Below are 18,788 nucleotides of genomic sequence, written 5' to 3'. Positions count from 1 at the left end.
TACAATTCAGGAAATGCAGGTCGGAGCTATGCTAGTGATGGTCAGTATGATAGGCCAGCAAATAGAGAGAAGGGAAACTGACCGAATAGAGATAGGTATATGAATGATCGCAGTGATGTTTATGTACCCCAAAGTAAGAGAAACCGAGCAAGTGGTAGTTCCAGCGGGTCTAAGCTGGAAGACATGATGGCTAAAGTACTCTAGAAGGTTGAATCAATTGATGCAGGAATAAAATAGATGAGAGGGGATTTTTCGAGCATGAGTCAATTGGTAGACTCTCACACTACCTCCATCAAGAAAATTGAGCAGCAGTTGGGGCAACTCTATGCCTCACTAAATCAATGAAATAACGTGTCGCTGCCAAGTGGCACCATTCAAAATCCAAAGAAGGACGGGCATTACATGGCCATAGCCACCAGAAGTGGTAAAATTCTTTCTGACCCTATTCCTGCAAGTACTAATAATGAACATGTGTTGGAGCAAGCTAGCAAAGAGGATGATGAAGCCGTGTAGGAAGATGACTTGGAGGATCCTCAGCCTAAAGCACTACCTATCAGAAGAAAAGGGAAAGGGGTCGAGGAAGACATGCCTTGACAACAAATTCCCAGGCCACCTCTTCCTTTCCCTTACAGGCTCAAAAATAAAGATGAGGACGGGAAGTTTACAAATTTCATCACCATGTTGAAGTAGCTTTCAGTAAATATACCACTGGTGGAAGTCCTGGAGCAGATGACAGGATATGACAAGTTCATGAAGGACTTGGTTACAAAGAAAACAGTTGTAGGTCTTAATTTTATTAATGATGTTCATCATGACAACACCATTGCGACCAAATCTTTGGTTCAGAAAAAGAAAGATTCATGTGCATTCACTATCCCATGCACTATTGGGTCAATCAGTTTTGCGAAAGCATTGTGTGACCTAGGAGCCAACATCAATTTGATGCCATTAGCCATCTACAAAAAACTGGGGTTAGGAGATCCAAGACCTATATTAATGAGCTTGATGATGGCTGATAGGTCAGTTAAGCGGCCTGTGGGAGTCTTATGTGATGTGCTTGTGAAGGTGGACACCTTCATTTTTTCGGTTGACTTCACAATCTTGGATTGCGAAGTAGACTTTGAGGTTTCCATCATCTTGGGAAGACCATTTTTGGCCACTGGAAGGGCCTTGGTTGATGTTGAGAGAGGAGAGTTAAAGTTCACACTGAACAAGAAGGAGGTAAAATTCAATATTTGCAGGTCAATGAAGCAACCCTATGACATGAATGTGATATCTGCAATAGAGGTGGTTACTGAAGAAGACATGAGGGTACCCATAAAAGAGAGAATAGTGGTTGAAATATTAGCAGCAGTGCTGATGAACTTTGATGCTGATTTCCGATTTGACTATGTAGAGACCGTGAATGCTTTGCAGGGGATGGGAGCACACTCGTATGCTCTAAAGAAATTGGACCTGGACTTGAAAAATAGGCCAAGCCCTCCAGCAAAACCATCCGTTGAAGATCCATCGGTGCTAGAGTTGAAAGAGTTACGTAGTCACCTCATATATGTATTTTTGGGGACTAATAACACTTTACCTGTGATTTTGGCTGCAGATTTAAATAAAGAGTAGGTGAAAGAGGTGATCATGGTGTTGAGAAGGTACAAAAGGGCCATTGGGTAGACCATTGCAGATATAATTGGAATACCTCCGGGTATATGCACCCACAAGATTCAGCTTGAGGAGGATTGCAACCCAAGCATTGAACACCAGCGGAGACTAAACCCACTTGTGCAAGAGGTGGTGAAGAGAAGATAATCAAGTGGTTAGATGTTGGGGTTGTCTACCCCATTTCTGAAAGTCAGTAGGTCAATCCAGTGCAATATGTGCCCCAAAAAAGCGGTATGACTGTCGTGGCAAATGCCAGAAATGAATTAGTCCCACAAAGACCAGTCATTGTTTGGCGAGTATGTCTGGACTACAGAAAGATCAATAAGTGCACATTGAGGGATCATTTCCCCATGCCTTTCATGCACCAGATGTTTGATAGGTTAGCAGGTAAATAGTGGTATTGTTTCTTAGATGGGTACTCTGGCTACAACCAGATATCAATTGCTCCTAAAGATCAGGAAAAGAACGCCTTCACATGTCCTTATGGTATCTTTGCATTTAAACGCATGCCATTTGGACTATGTAATGCACCAGCAACATTTCAAAGGTGTATGATGTCCATCTTCTCTGACATGGTGGAAGACACTTTAAAGGTATTTATAGATGATTTATCTATAGTAGGTGATACTTTCGATGATTGTTTGTTGAATCTTAGCAGGGCTTTACAGAGATGTGAGGAGGCCAACCTGTTGCTGAATTGGGAGAAGTGCCATTTCATGGTGAAAGAGGGCATAGTTCTTGGACACAGGGTATCACGGAAGGGGATCGAGGTCGACAAGTCCAAGATTAAAAGTTACCTCCGCCGATCTGTGTGAAGGGTCTTCGAAGCTTCCTAGGACATGCCGAATTCTATAGGCGTTTCATCAGGGACTTCTCCAAAATAGCACACCCTATGTGCAAGCTTTTGGTGAAGGAGGTTAAATTTGTCTTTGATGAGGCATGTCTCAACGCTTTGAGTGCCTAAAAGAAAAGTTGATTTCAGCACCAATGATTATTGGCCCAGACTGGGCAGAACCATTTAAGGTGATGTGTGATGCTAGCGGGACTGCGTTAGGAGTAGTGTTGGGACAAAAGTGCAATAACATGTTCCATCTGATTTACTATGCTAGTAAGTTGCTAAATGGGGCACAACGAAACTACATAGTCACTTAGCAGTAACTATTGGTTGTAGTGTATGTGTTTGAAAAGTTCAGAGCTTACCTATTGGGCACTAAGGTGATAGTTCACACAGACCATGTTTCTTTGAGATATCTCATGGGAAAGAAAGATGCAAATCCTAGGCTGATCCAATGGGTATTGCTTCTCCAAGAGTTTGACTTCGAAGTGAAGGACAGAAGAGGTTGTGAGAACCATGTAGTTGAACATATGTCTAGGTTACAAGCTGCAAAGAAGGAAGAAATTGAGCTCGAGATAGATGACACATTCCTGGATGATGAGGTATTAACTGCTACTCTTGACCTAATTCCTTGGTTTGCTGACTATGCTAATTTTCTGGTTAGTGATTTGATGCCTGAGGGGCTGACATATCAGCAAAGGAAAAGGTTTGTACATGATGTAGGCAAGTACTTTTGGGATTAACCATATCTATACAGGGTGTGTGCTGACAATATAATTAGGCGATGTGTTCCGGAAGTTGAAATGTTGCACATTTTGGAGGCCTGTCACTCATCTCCAGTTGGTGGTCAGCATGGTTGTGCTTGAACAGCCCACAAGATATTTCTGTGTGGGTACTACTGGCCCACAATTCATCAAGATGCAGTGGACATAGTAAGGAGCTGTGATGTGTGCCAGCGGCAAGGAGCCATCTCTTGGCGCCATGAGTTACCCATGACACCAATTCTGGAGGTGGAATTGTTTGATGTGTGGGGTATTGACTTCATGGGCCCCTTTGTGAATTCATATGGGAAGAAATATATACTGGTGGAAGTGGACTATGTGTCCAAATGGGTTGAAGTTGTTGCATTACCTGAGAATGATGGAAAGAGTGTTGTTGGGTTTCTTGAAAAGAACATTTTCTCAAAGTTTGGAACACGTAGAGCCATTATCAGTGATGGTGGTTCTTATTTCTGCAACAAGGTTTTTAGTGCACTTCTGAACAAGTATGGGGTAAACCAACACAAGGTGGCAACACCTTATCACCCATAGACCAGTGGCCAAGTGGAGGTCTCTAATAGGCGAAGACAGTGAATGCCAACATGACAGATTGGGCACGGAAGTTTAGATGATGCTCTATGAGCATATCAGACAGTATCAAGACATCTATTGGTATGTCTCCATATCAGTTGGTGTTTGGAAAGGCATGTCATTTGCCAGTTGAGCTTAAGCATAGAGTACTCTGGGCGTTGAAGAAGCTGAACCTAAATTGTAGCGAAACCGCAAACTTGAGGCTGGATCAGATCAATGAGATGGATGAGTTCCGTCTGAGGGCCTATGAGAGTTCTGCACTATATAAGGAGAGGATGAAGCTATATCATGACAAGAATATTGAGAAAAGAAGCTTCACTCCTGGTGACTTGGTGTTACTCTTCAACTCTAGACTGTGTCTGTTTCCAGGAAAACTGAGGTCTAAATGGTCTGGACCTTTTAAGGTCACACAGGTGCTTCAATCCGATGCTATTGAACAGGAGAATGATTAAGGTGAGAGGTTCAAAGCTAATGGCCAGAGAATAAAGGCATATTTGGGTTTCCTTGATGATGTGAAGATTGTCAAGGAATGCAAACTTGATGAAGTATGAGTAATCCAGTAACCTGCATCGCGCTGCGAGGTTAAATTGTGCGCTGCTTGGGAGGCAACCCAAGATATAATTTTATTAGGTATTTTTCCCTTTCTCCTTATTTTTCTTTGTTTTTATAGAGTCATTGTGTGCTAATGTGTGCTGGTAAGCTTAGGTGAAAAATTGCAGAAACTGGTGCAGACTAAATCTCACGGATCGTGGTGTCCTTCACGGGCACTTTCACGGTCAGTCAACTTGGGGACAAACATGAGGGGGCTACTAGAAATTGCATGAAAAAGGATCAGGGAAGGGTTTACGATCTGTCAGCGCTTGTATAGACCTTCTAGCCTCTCGTGAACCACAAGTATGAATACCAAGTGTCCAAGTCAACATCACGGGACTTTTCAGGGACTGTGGTGCTTGTCATGGACATCTTCACAGTTCGTCGTCAGCCCCAGGTAAGTTTTTCATTCCAAGTACGATCCACTGACAGTCTCACGGACCATTGGGCCCTTAACGGGCACTTTCACAGTCCGTGGTCTACGACCTAGTCCTCCCAAATCCAACCCGACCTGCGCATAGTTGATTTAAAAGTCATGAAGTGTATAATTGATTCCAAGAAAAATAAGGGTCAGATTTTAATTTTTTCTCGCTTTTCCCTCCCATAACAGTCCTTAAGCATTAAAGGTACTTCCCACAACTAATCGATCCCAACCTCTTCACCAAATTCTATGCCCTAATTCTACAATCTCCCCACGAGTCCCGTCTATGCTGTTGCTTCCCCTATTTGGATCGAAAAGTGTGTTTCTACTCTGCAAGTAAGTTCTTTAGTCAAGTTAATTCTAGGATAGTGATTATGTTGGATTCTTGATTGTCCGAGTAGGTTGTGAATTCTAGGATAGTGATTATGTTGGATTCTTGATTGTCCGAGTAGGTTGTGAATTCTAGGATAGTGATTATGTTAATTAGGAATTGAGATGATGCTTAAGATAAAGGAAGGTTGTGCATTTGTGTTAAAATGGGGGTTAATTGCTAGAATTTGGTATTAGAACGAAGGTGTGTGAACTGTTGGTCAAGTGTAAGACCACGACCGGTTTCACGGACCGTGGAAGAGACCACGGGCCGTGAGACCTGTCGTGGACCACACTTGCATCAACCCATCCATCAAAAAAATTTCACGGGCAATGTCATGATCCGTGGTGCACTCCATGGGTTGTGGAGATGTCCGTGAACACCCCTTGGTAAAATGTTCCACAGTCCATCTTACACACTGACTCTGTCCTAACCCCACGAGTTATTTCATGGTCCGTGGTGCATACCACGGGCCATAAAAGTTCTTGTCCAGTCTACTTGAGTTGTACAATTTTAAAGTTTTTATGTTTTCAATTTTTGTTCGTTGTTGGTTCCGTGGCCCTTCTCGATGATAGATTGGGTGACGACGTTTTTAAGGCAAGGCGTCACAATGATATTACACAGGGGAAGTCTGAGTACCCGATAGTGCGTCATTTGATTGTGTTGATTACTAATGAGCTCTCTATTTCTGAGGTACAATGGGTCGCATAAGAAAGAATGCTAACAAACCTGCCTCCGTCACGGCTTTGCAATTAGAGGGTCATGACGACTCCAAGCGAGTGGGTCTGACGTGCAAATAAATGTCACACCTGAAGATCACTCGCCTCAGGCTACTAGATCACTGGCTAGAAGAGCTATTCTTCAAGACTCTCCTCCTCAGGTTGAAGATGGAGGTAGCAGTTCTGATAACGGGGAAAACTCGGGAAGTCAATATGATGTTACTGCTCGCAGCTAATCTGCAAATGACTTGGGGGGTAGTGCTGAATCTGAAAGCGATTCTCAGGATGACACAAATACCTCTCCATCTGTGGCTAATACAGAAGCTGAAACTGGAGTACAAGAGGAAGCAACTAATAGAGAAGATGAGGAGGAAATCACCGATGAAGATACCATGATGATGTATGTGAATGCTCAAGAACCTAACCTTGCAATGAGACCACAGCTGATTGCCTGTTATCGCTCCATGTGAACTGTCAATTGGTCTAAAGAGTTCTTCGACAATGGCATTGTGAACAAAATTGGAGGCTTCAAGAATCGAGCAATCATGCCTGAGACTAGGGTGGTGGTCACTGATATCAAAGCATTTGCGGACATCTATCAGATATTTCAGCTTCATCAGTTCGACTGGATAGACAATGCACTTGGCGAATACTCTAGCCACCTGACCAGATAATTTTATTACTCTTATGTAGCTACATTGATGAATTTTGCTGCTGATACAGAGACCACGAAACGTGGACATAAAGACATGGCTATTACCTGGGGTCCACTCAACTCAATCATAATTAGGGGAAAATCAATAGATATTTCTTAGGTTTCGATTAACAGAATATTGTACGGCCCAGAATACTCAGCACTAGCTTCAGTTGGCCTTTTCGAGGGTAAACATCATGAGGTCACCAGTGATGCTACGATGGAAGATCAGATTGCGAAGCAGATTGCCATAGATGGGGAAAATGAAGTTTGGGTCACCACAACTCCAATACTCATCACTGAAGCTTCGCTGTCATTTCCAGACAAGGTTTGGTAGGCTGTCGTCAGAGCACAAATGCAACCGACAGCTAATGATAACACTTTGTCATCTTCCTTGGCCTCATTGGTAGCCTGTCTTATGGTTAGTTGCTCGGTCGATGCGGGAGATGAGAGACAGGGCGCTAAATGAGAGAGTTGCACTTCCTTTTCCGTGTCTAATAGGGAAATTATGTCGAGGAGCGAACATTCCTCCGAACAGCCTGGTTGACAGATGGGGTGAGACATTCAGACTAACCCAGGTTTCTAAAACAAGGATGTCGCAAACCATCTCTTTGGCGCGAAGTCTGCCGCTGTGAGTACTTTAGTTGTTGGTCCACATGTCCGAATTGTTATCCCAAATCTAGATAGAGGTCCAACACAAGGAGAATCATCACAGCCTTCCACAGAGGCACCACCACCTCCAACTTTGGCCTTCCAGGTTCTAGGTACCTTTGTCTGTATCCCTATGCTGTTTCTTGAGAAATTTGTTGCAGATCAGCGCCAGACCAGGACATTGGTAGACTAGATTATGCTCTGGATGCCTCAGCTGATAGAGACGAAGGTGTTAGTTGTGAAAAAAGAGATCAAAGATGAGATGAGGATGGAGCTATCGTTCTTAAAGGAAATAATGGATTGTTTGGATAACCTTGTTCAGGATCGATTCCAGGCTGCCGGTTCAGCAGATACTAAAGAGTTCAGAGCCCAGTTAGCTGAGATGCGCACTCATATTGCTAAGTTGGCTAAAAAGCCAGTACATGTGCCCACTCCGGTCATGCCAGAGTCGTTCATGCAAATGTTAAATCAGGCACCCATAACTCAATCAATTGATGATTATTGGGGGGAACCCGCCACAAGTAAATTTGGCAAGAGAAAACACAAAGTTGGAGAACTTGATGAGGAGACCCCTACTGCCCAACCAGAGAGGCAAGAAGGCAAGAAAAGAGAGCTTGTAGAGTATCAAAGAGGAAAGCTCGAGAAAAGGAAGCCCTTGAAGAGCAACAACGAGATGCAGCCTTAGTTGGTGGAGCACCTGCTCCAACTAATGAGGACCAAAATGATCATGTCCCGAGTTCTGAGAGTGCACCCATTGATAAGTGTGCCAATGCTGATCCGACGGTCGGTGCTTAGAGTGTCGTAGGTATAACCCCTCCGCATAGCCTGTGTGTTATATTGTTCTGTATCGACTTTGAGGGCAAAGTCCTTTTTATTTGGGGAGGGGGTGGTGAGCAACCTGCCATAACTGTTAGAAAAATAGAGGTTGTCTCTATGTATTACTGTTTTGGGTGTTTTATATGTTGTGATGTGCAACAACTAATTTGTGAAAATTGAGAACCTGAATCTGAGTTTGACTGTTAGTATCTTTAGATGACATCTTAGATACTGATATGTTAAACATGGCTAATCTGACAATATAATTGGTGAACCAAGAAACTAAAAAAATGCAATCATGTGTAGTGTGTGTGTAAGTTTTGATTGCGGTCTAACACTAGGAGCAGAAACTAGAACATGCCTAAGTAGTCTTGCTTGAATATGAGAATAACCAGATAGGAAGGGATCAGTAGGCCATTTTTGTTAATCCAGTCAAAAGCCAAAAATAAAAGAACCAAATGAAAGGCTTATCACTTGAACTCAATTTGAGCCTTAAATCAGTCTTTGTTCTTACCCAACATATATCATATCCTTGGTTCTACGAAGGTACGATATCACAACTCAGGCCAAAAGCCTAAGTTGAGGGTGAATGCAATCCAAACAGAAAGAAAAATGGAAAAGGAAGATTCGACCAGTGAGCCAAAAGCCTAGATTGTGTCAGCTGATAATTCGCAGGTATAAGCATAATTAACTGTGAGTAATGAGATGTCATGTATTGATCCTTACATGTTAGATTCAGAGGTTTGAGATACAATTGTACTTGAAATAGTTGTTGCGTAGTGTGATAAATCTGGAATTTAATTGAGGGTTGATTATAGTTGTTTTTCTCATCACTTGAGGACAAGTAATGGTTCGAAGTTGAGGGTGTTGATGTGCCACGAAATAGTGGCACATTTGATGCTTAGTAACTATGAACTAATACTGGAATTAAGTAAAATTTTGGGTTATTTGTTGGGTTTGTTAAATGTGTAGGCAAAATCTGGGTTGTATAGAAAAGCGGAAAAAGAAGCAAATCTGATGTCAACCAAGTGAAGTTCACGGCCAATTTCACGGACCGTGAACTTCATTACGGTCTGTAGTGGAGCTCGTGGAAGTAAGACAGTGTTGGGCCTTGAGAAGATGAAGAGCAGGAATAGCCAAGTGAAGACCACAGAGGGTTCTATGGGCCGTAGTCCTCACCACAGACCGTGGTACCTGCCGTGAAGCTGGACCACTGTGACATCAAGGGAGAAGTGAAAGAAGGTTGAAATCCAAGTGAAGACCACAAGCGACTTCGTAGGCCGTGGTCCTCACTACGGACCGTGGTAGCTCTCGTGGTACATTTTCCATTGATGACCCAACCTTTGGGAAAGCTGAAGGGAAGATCACGGAGGGCTTCATGGCCCGTCAAGCCCTCTATGAACCGTAGAAGTGGCCGTTGAGCCATTCGACATTTTAGTCCTAGTTCGACTAGGACTCATTTTAAAAATTCTATTTTGAATTACTTTAGGTCATTTTTGGATGATTATTCATTATCTTACGTTTTACGACTAAGAACACAGTATTACTTTTAGCTTCCGATAATTAGATTTTTTATTATTGTTATCAGTTGGAAATTTAGATTTTGACTATCAGATTATCAAAGTGGTTGTTGATTTGCTAATTATTTTATTAAGTCTTTCTCAATATGTTTTCATCCCTAATTACTTATTGTTTATGTGGAAGCATCAGTGGTTAAATAGCATGATTGGGGTTGTGGGATCTATGACAATATTCTAGGTGTGATTTCGTAAAATGAGTAAAAGGCAATCTGTGTGTACAACATGTAGTTTTTAGCTTTCAACATCATTTTAGTCTAGTGAGTGCATGCATTAAACGAGCCTGTATCTGGTATTTGTTCGAGAGAAAAATACCAGTTTGGAAAAGAGATGAATCAAAATAACAAATTGGAGTTAAAGTTTGAGTTCGAGAGAAAAGATCTTTAACACCATATCATTTCAAGTGAGGTTCAATGTTAGTAGCACTTTAAGGTCGAGAGAACATGAGTGATCATTATCTGATTAGGCTGAGAAGCGTTAGAAAAATTTAACTCGCAAGGATTCTGTAAACATTGATTTACTTGACACTCATATTACGGGAGAACACTAGAAATAATGTTGTGGTGAACACAATCCTGGTTTCTCTTAATTAATTGAATCAATATTACAACGAAATAGTTTGTTTGTCTTGAGCCTGGATTTTGACTGCAAGTTTTGGTAATTATAATAATTCAACCATACCCAATTAACTTTCATTTGTTATTTGTCTAGGAGATAATAACAACATTCGAATAAACGTGATAGTGAAACCTTATCTGTAAAGAAATTCTCTGTGGGATCGACCTCAACTGTAGTTGAGTTCTATAAATTGACTTCTACCGTTTACACTTCTTATTTGAAGTGTCGGTTTGGACTTATCAGCGAACCCGACAATTATTTTAAAAAAAATATTTGTAAAAAATTTCATGGGTCTGGTCTTAGGTCAAATCTCATGGTCGGATTTTGGAATGTTTATCGAGGTCTTGTCCTAGTTTGGGTGTCGGGATCGGGTCCTTGAATAATTATCGAGGTTGATTTTCGGATCATAAATTATTTTCTTAAAGAATATTTTTTGTCTCAAGCAAAAAATAAAAGATATCACCAACCAAACATTAAAAAATACATTTTAGAAAATATTTTCTACTCACCAACCAAACAGGAGAAAATAAGTTAGAAATCTACTTTTTTTTTCCAAGAAAACATTTTCCTTCCTACCAAACACACCCTTTGTCTTTCCAATTAGCAAAAAAATATTCTATGTGGGATTTCACCTCGACTATTAGTTGGGTTTTGTTATTAGCGATGAGTGCTTACTCTTTAAACTTTTATTGAGGGTAATTTTGGTATTATCAAAAATAGTACTGCTGCTGGGGAATAATTAGGCGCATTAAATTGATTTAGGATTTAGAGTTTACTTGTTTCTATCTAGATTGTGAACATTTGTCTTTACTTTGTTTTGCTTTGTTTCTATGGCTTCTTGTGATAAAGAAATTCTTGGGACTTTTAAGCCCTATGTTGATAGCGTTGGAAGAAATGTGTGTGGTGTCTGAGTCTTGGCTCATGATCTTGGCCAAGGCTTGAAGATAGTGAGAAGCTCCTACATCTAACTTCCCAATTGTGGGATGAGTTTCACAATTGCCACCTAAATCGGTCTTTTGAGATGATCCGACTAGGGTATGGAATTGATACTTTGGAGGTTGATATTAAAATAAGAATTGTCGTAGGTGATACTCCTTGTCAAATGGCCAACAAAGGTGAAGTAGAGTTTGAGTGTCAAGAAGAAGGGGTTAAAATAGACATAGATGGAATCTTGGGTTTATGCAACCGAGCCAAGCCAATAAAATTTCAAGATACCAAAATCAATGAAATAAATATACTAGAATTTGATGAAAAATCCAAAAAGATCATATCTGGCAATTCTAGTCATTTGAAAGTGAGAGTACAACACACTTGAAGGCCAAAGATTATGATGATCGATGCTCGAATTTCCTAGTAATAATTTCACTCTTTCTCAATGCTCCTCCATGAAAGAATGATGTGAAGTTGAACAAGTAATTCAAGTTTTCAAAATGGAGAGAACGAGTGATATTCTTGATGCTCACTTCCTTTCTTTATGCTCTTTGGAGTGAAATTAACCTAAAGTTTGGGACAAGGTTCATTGCCTCGAAATGGAAACACAAAGGGTGATGTGCATGTCATCACATCGTGACATTAAATTGTGCGCCTGATTAACGGCAAATCATCGGTCTCCAAATAAATTTTATTAGTAGTTTAATTTTGAGTGTTTGATTTTTAGAATAGTTGAGAATTTTTTTGAATAACCTTCATAGTTCCAAAGTTTGTGATTGTTGTTTGAACAAGTTGGATGGATAAAATTGATTGGAATCGATGTTTGGGGTTAAAGCACCTTTATAATGGGCGTTGAAAATTTTTTGGACGCTGTCACACCCCGAACCTACACCTTGGCGGGGACTGGCACTCGAGAACCATTGCTGGCCCTAACATAACCCTTGGCCTGACTTACTTACTCAGCGAAAGACATAACTCAATAAAGATAAATCGATGCAATAAATTGGAATTGTTTAAAGGAACATTTAACTGGCCATTAAGGCAACCTCAATTCTCAACATAAGATAATGACAATGAAAAGACTAAAGAACTAACATCTAACTGTCTATGAAGCCTCTAAAACAACTGAGATGGACGTCGGGACAAGACTCATGACATCCTAATGAACTAATAATAAACTGAAAGCAATAAAAGGGATTCTCTGGAAAGCAAGGAGGCTCACCACAAGACTCTTAGTGCTCAACTGGATCAACGATGCACTGGATGTTGATCCTGGTTACCTATGTCTGCATCATAAGAAGATGCAGGCCAAATGGCATTAGTACATTAAATGTACGAGTATGCGAGGGGAATTCTAAAACAAGTCATAAGCTTGAAAGGAACTAAAGAACATTCCTGGCTCAACTCAACTCAACATAACTGAACTTATTTCAATATAACACATTTTAAAACAAGTTTAATATAAAGAAGAGTTGTTTAAAACATGATGTCAACTCTGTGTGTATGTAAATATACAACATATCTCTAAGATGTATTTTTTTAAAAATACAAATAAAGTGTATATATAAGAATACAATTACTTCTGTGGGAGTTTCTCTAACCAACAACCATCACTTAAGAACTATTGTGATGATACAACGTTTTGCCTTACGCTACCATGGCCGTCCTTTACCTTGCCGAGGGTATAGAACCTGAACTACTAAGTGGATCCACTAGTCTATGCTAAAAAACACTAAAGGAATCATCCAAAAAGTATGACCCTTTTCTACCCATGATGGGTATATGGTTTATAGGGGCAGTGAGTTGTCTGAACTCTGCCTCATATCGGTGCTCAGTACTACTCCCAAAATATAATACTAACTCTTATATTTAAAAACATACTTCTTTCTGTTGTTTGAGACAATTTCTCCAAACTTAGCTCAAATGCTATCTTGGAAAATCAAAGTTTCCCTTCTTGCTTAATTGTGAAAACATTTACTCTTTTTTGAAAACTAACTCAAAGGCTTTTGGGAAATCAAAGTTTCCCTACTTGTTTAAATGTGAAAACATTTTAAACTCTTTGGGAGTACATACTCCCCATATACTTTTGAAGAAATGAACTTCAACTTTACTCTTTACTGAACTCAAAACTCAAGTCTTAAACAAAGTTAAATCATTTCTAAAACACTTTTGGAAGACTCTATGAACTTCTCTTGACTTGGCTCTTAACTTCTCTTGACTTGACTCTTAACTGATCCTTGGATTGAATTATGGATTCAAGGATTGAGATTTGTGATAGGAAAGATCTCATGATGTTTAGGAGTGTTGTAGATAGCTAAACATGAGAAAAGATCAAGAAATCACTGCCTGAAAGCAGGTCTGCGATGCGGAGATGCATTTGATTATTTGGTCACGAAATAAATTTTTGAGGAAGAACCGTCTGTGACAGCTCTGTGACGCGAAGAACATATTGTCAATTCTGAGGAACAGGTCCGCGACACGGACCTGGTACGTAGATTCTGCCGACTTGTTCCTTCTTCGTTTTCTAACCCCAAATCACCTAAATTTGATTATTTTTCTCCAATTCTCTTTAGATTCAAATAACCAGCATATGTACTCATGAGTCTAATAAAAAACAACTCTAAAATTGACCTTAAACTCTCAAGAACTCCTCAACCTCATCCCAAATTCAAGAACGAAAGTAAATTCAAGAACACACATCAAGAACATTCAAATTTTCAACTTTTAGGACATATTGATGCTGAATTAAACATGTTTGGTGGGTGGGTGAACGAATCCAACGTTGTGTGAATTCACATACCTCGTAGGATTGAATCCTTGGCGAAATCGACAAGCGATTCCTTACGAAGACGATGAATCTTGAAGTTTCTTCTCCTTTCTCCTTTTTTCTCTTTTCTCCAAGCCCTAGCGTGAACTTCAACTTTTCTAAACTGACTAAAATCTGATTTGACCCCAATAAATTTCCCAAAAACGAAATAAAATAATTGGGTAAGGAAAGGACCATAATTCCCTTCAAAAATCCGGATTAGACTTTCCTTATTTGAACAGCCCAACTTCAAATGGGCATATCTCACGCATACAAACTCAGAATCGCGCAAACTAGGCGTAGTTGGAAAGATTATTCCGTGATCTTTCTACATTATCTAGAAACACACCTAATTTATACTGAGCTAGAAGTTATGGTCGTTTGAAGTTGACCGAAAATCCAACTTAACATACTCAACAAATTTTCCAGATTTCTATATTCTTTCCAAAAATGACTATTTCAACTTTTTAACTTCATTCTAGTTACGGGGTGTTACAGACACTTAGGTGCACCAATAAGGATTGCGCGGATCACCCATTTGACCATGCCATCGTCCAAATTGAGAGTATCTTTAGTAGGTTTGGCATCAAGTTACTTATTGAAATCATGAGAGCCTCTAGTAGTGATTGCGATGTATTGAATCCTGATGGTCATAATTATGAGCCTAGTTTTTTGTTTGGAATAGGTAAGCTAAATATGATTTCATGATTGCGAGGAGCATGTCACAACCACGATGACTCAACTAAATTTAAATGGGAAACAATTAGAAAACACATAAAGTCGCCTAAGCATTTACTCCCAATCTTAAAACTACCTCTAAAACTAAAAAATCCCTAGTTGATACGATAACTTGCTGAACGAACATCTCCTTTCAATTGACATTTTCCCTCAAGGTATGATCTTTCGTCCCTTTCTTGATCAATATTTGAAATTGGTAAGTTATTTTCAGAAGGGTTTATTCTCGCCTAAATTGTGCTCATGAATTGTGTTTCATTTTTTATTTGTGTTTTTTGTTGTTGTTGTTGTTGTAGATTAGGACTTAACTGAAAAGAGGTTAAATAGAGGCTTAGAATCGTGGGAAAAGGAATTAGAACAACTTGCTCACAACCAGTTTGATGAAATGCGAAAGTGAAAATTATTTTCTGGGCTGAAATACTCCCCATGATCGCGATGTCTAATGCCGCAATCGCAATGTATTAAAATCTGAAATCCCTGGATTATGAAGAGATGAAAGATGGAAAGTCGTGATTGTGATGTAAAATTCCACATTCACGATAAATCTGCTGCATGGTAGTGAAATCTGCCAAAAACACTAGTTTCGCGCCTATTTCCCCGATCCTTTTTGGTTCATTTCTTTGGCCTAAGCAACGACGTTCGCGCAACAGTTGTGCCATTGCTTCTTGCTAGTAAGTTGCTTTAAGTACCTTCGCACTTGTTTGACATATTTGCATCTTGTATAGGTACCCTATTTTTAAATAATTGCCGACAACGTCAACAAAGTTGAAACACAATTGGAAGAAAATGTCATTGGGCATCAGATTTATTATCAAGATCATTTTGTGTCTTCCACGTGCCACCAATTGCATAACCGTTTCCTCAAAAAAATATGACAAATAAGAGGGGTCTTCTCTTGAAAAAAAACTTCAAGAGCACATGCCAAACTTCTATGGGAATTTTTGAGGTTAGCGGGTGGATGTGTTTTGCGGATGAGCCTATCAGGGCTTATGATGAGTCCACAAATTGGACTCATTTAGGGCTATATTTTGTTAGAATTAGTGTCCTCAAATCCATATTTTATCTCAATATCTGATGAAAACCCTTAAGATTCAGGTATTTGGAGTTTGAGGAAAAACATTGACACTACTTGGCAAAAGGAACAAAAGCAGCTGAAAGAATGAAGAAATGAAGATCTGATAATCGCCGAACCCATTTGGCGAGTTGCTAAAAGGTCTTATCCTCACCTTTTGTTCCAGTGTGCTGAGCCCTGAAAGAAGGGATCAAATCGGTAGTGAAAAGGAGCAGTCGGCGTATCACCAAGCAGTTCCGCGAAGCTGTACTATGTCGCCCAATGATCCAAAACACGACGATGTAGAAGGTAACGCAAGACGGCAATGAAACCTACCAAAGGGCGGATCGCCGAGTTGATTGGCCATCTCGAATAACGACGCCGAATGATCCGCTGCAGCATATATTTTTGAAAACTATAAATACTCGTTGAGAGTTGTAGCTTTATATCAAATTTTTAAGATACAATTTTTAACATAGACTTTTGAGTTCTAAGTTTGGAGAGGGTTTTGAAGAATTTGAAGATTCAAAGGGTTTCAACTCCAAGAATTTGGACTTGGGTCTTCTGGATTCTTCATTCTTTGCTTGTTTTGAGACTTAAATCTTCATACCCATTTGAATGCAAACTCATTTTGGTATAAATTTCTATCTCTTTTACATGTCTAGCTAAAACCCCAATTCTTGGGGTGTGATTTCATGAATATGGGTTAGATTATCTATTGGGTCTTGCTTGTTGATGGTTTATTTGTTGTGTAAATGTGATTTCATTTAGTAGTTGTGGTGGAACTTAATGAAATTGTAGTTGCAAGTACGATTTCACCTTTGGGTTTTCGGCTTGCTCGAGAGAGCGGTCATAAAACTAAGGCTACTAAATTGATGGTCGGTGGGAGTGGGTCGACATGAGGTTCAACTCGAGAGAGTGAACCCTAGTCCTTCTCCCACACACTCAGCTCGAGAGAGTGAGTGGGCTAAGGCGGAGGCTGTTCTTCATGCGTCAAGTGGGTGTCCGAGAGGAACCCATTTGATTAGGGGTAAGCTGCTCGAGAGAGAATTTACCCCCACTATAGTCTATCCTAGTCACAAATAGTCAACAGATTTATTATCAAAGGCATGTACCCAATAGTTTATTTTATCCCGTATTCCTATCACATCCCAAGTATCCCGTCTCCTTGATTAGTACACTTTGCATTTTTCCTTTTTTCGCTTATTTGTCACAAACCGCCATTGATAATTGACGCTTGTGTTACCCCTTAGATTTAACATGTTTACATTCGATAATGTTTTTAGCTATGACTAATTAGAACTAAATTTTATTTTTCTATTAATTCTCAAGCCCAGTCCCTTGGGACTCGACCCCAACCCTCGGTTGGGTTACTTTACTATTGTACGATTGTAGACACTTGCATTGGAAGTTGTGTCTTGATTAAGTAAACATCAGCTTACAATATAGTGGTTCGAGAATTCAATGTTAACGCCACCCAAACTAACTTCTCTAATCACTTGTTAATCATACTCTGGGTAAAACAAGTACATTTTGACCACGCAAGGATCAATGCTTATTATGGCCTTCTCGATGTGATGTTCATAAGGCAAGGGAAAGGGAAACATGTAATTATTGGTTTGTTACACACTTTCATGGTGGCCATAGGCCTTAATGGATTGAGAACAACCGCTAGATCGACTCCTCAAAGTTCACGGTTGAAGCCAAGACTTGGCTTTCAATCATTTGTAAGAGGGTGATTCCTTCAAGGAATGAGAGCGATGTTTCTTTTTATTGGGCACTTTTTATTTGAGCTATCATGGAGGGAAATCCATATTAATGTTGGGTAAACCATCGTACAAGACAATCATGAGGTGGTCTTGGAAGTTAAAAGAAGTCTCTCTTATCCCTCATTGATTTGTTATTTATGCCAGACATATGAGGTGGACCACAATAAGGGAGATAGTGATGGGTTGCAGATTTCCACTCATCTGAGCATTTTTAGTTCAATAAGTAGTGTTATCAATACCTAATTACGTTCTATGAAGGCCAAAGGATAAGGCAAGGATAAACAAATGAATTAATGGCCAAAAACATTGAAAGAAGTATAAACTCCACACTGGTAGTTGCTTAACCAAAAAATGGATCGCCCAAGTGGCCTAACCTCGCCCAATGTGACAATACTCACAATATAAGATTTTCAAGGAATGTTGGCATTCTAAAAAGTGAAATGGCGACTGCACTGAAGTTGAAGCAGGAAACAGGTGACCATCGCCAAAGGTGACATGACTTTGATGAAAAATGAAGGCTTAAAAGGCGAATAAAAGTTGTAATTCCTAATCCCTCGAATGTGAAAGGCAGAATGGATCAAGTTTGCCAAAAGAGATTGAAACACCCGAAGCACAAAGAAAAAGAAAGGCAGGCTAAGAAACAAACATTGATCTACCAATCTTGTCTGGCGAGCCTGACTATTGTCGTTGAGTTTCTCACCCAGTGATTGTTGAGTAAATTTTTGGAATCTATAAGTAGCCCAAAGGAGAGAAAAAATAGAGACATTTTGGAAGAATGTTTTTGTAATTAGAGATTTTTTGTAGCTTTTTTCATTGAGAGTTTTGTATGAGACTCCTTACCTTCTGAAAAACATCTTTAGTTTTGGGGTTTTAAACTTCATTCATGAAATTGCCAATGGGAAGTTGAAATCAAAGTGAGTGTTGATTATAATTTGTTTATTTTATCACATCTATGGTTACTATCATGATAGGTATCATTTCTCTACTTTTTATGATATGTGGTTAAAACCCCAATTCTAGGAGGGTAGTTATGGGGTTGGTTATTGATTAAATATAGTGAATATTGTGTTTTCTCTGTTTTATTGTTGTACATTCATGAATTTAGGCTAATTAGAATAGGGTTAAGTCATGGGTTAAGATTACAAACTTAATGTTATTCTGGATAGCTGACTGATGCTCGAAAGAGATCAATTGGAGTGGGTA

General features: G+C 39.7%; 1 protein-coding gene across 1 annotated transcript; it reads left to right on the top strand.

Annotated features, from left to right (window-relative positions):
• The first annotated feature begins 729 nt into the window (after positions 1-729).
• Positions 730-1,614, top strand: LOC125833044 (uncharacterized). Its single transcript, XM_049512203.1, has one exon. The coding sequence runs from the start codon at positions 730-732 to the stop codon at positions 1,612-1,614; it is 885 nt and encodes a 294-aa protein (XP_049368160.1).
• The last annotated feature ends 17,174 nt before the right edge of the window (positions 1,615-18,788 follow it).

Source organism: Solanum verrucosum, unplaced genomic scaffold, assembly GCF_900185275.1.
Source record: "Solanum verrucosum unplaced genomic scaffold, falcon-dt-bn FXZP01000202.1, whole genome shotgun sequence".
NCBI classification, from domain to species: Eukaryota; Viridiplantae; Streptophyta; class Magnoliopsida; order Solanales; family Solanaceae; genus Solanum; species Solanum verrucosum.
This window is presented reverse-complemented; position numbering and strand designations above follow the sequence as displayed.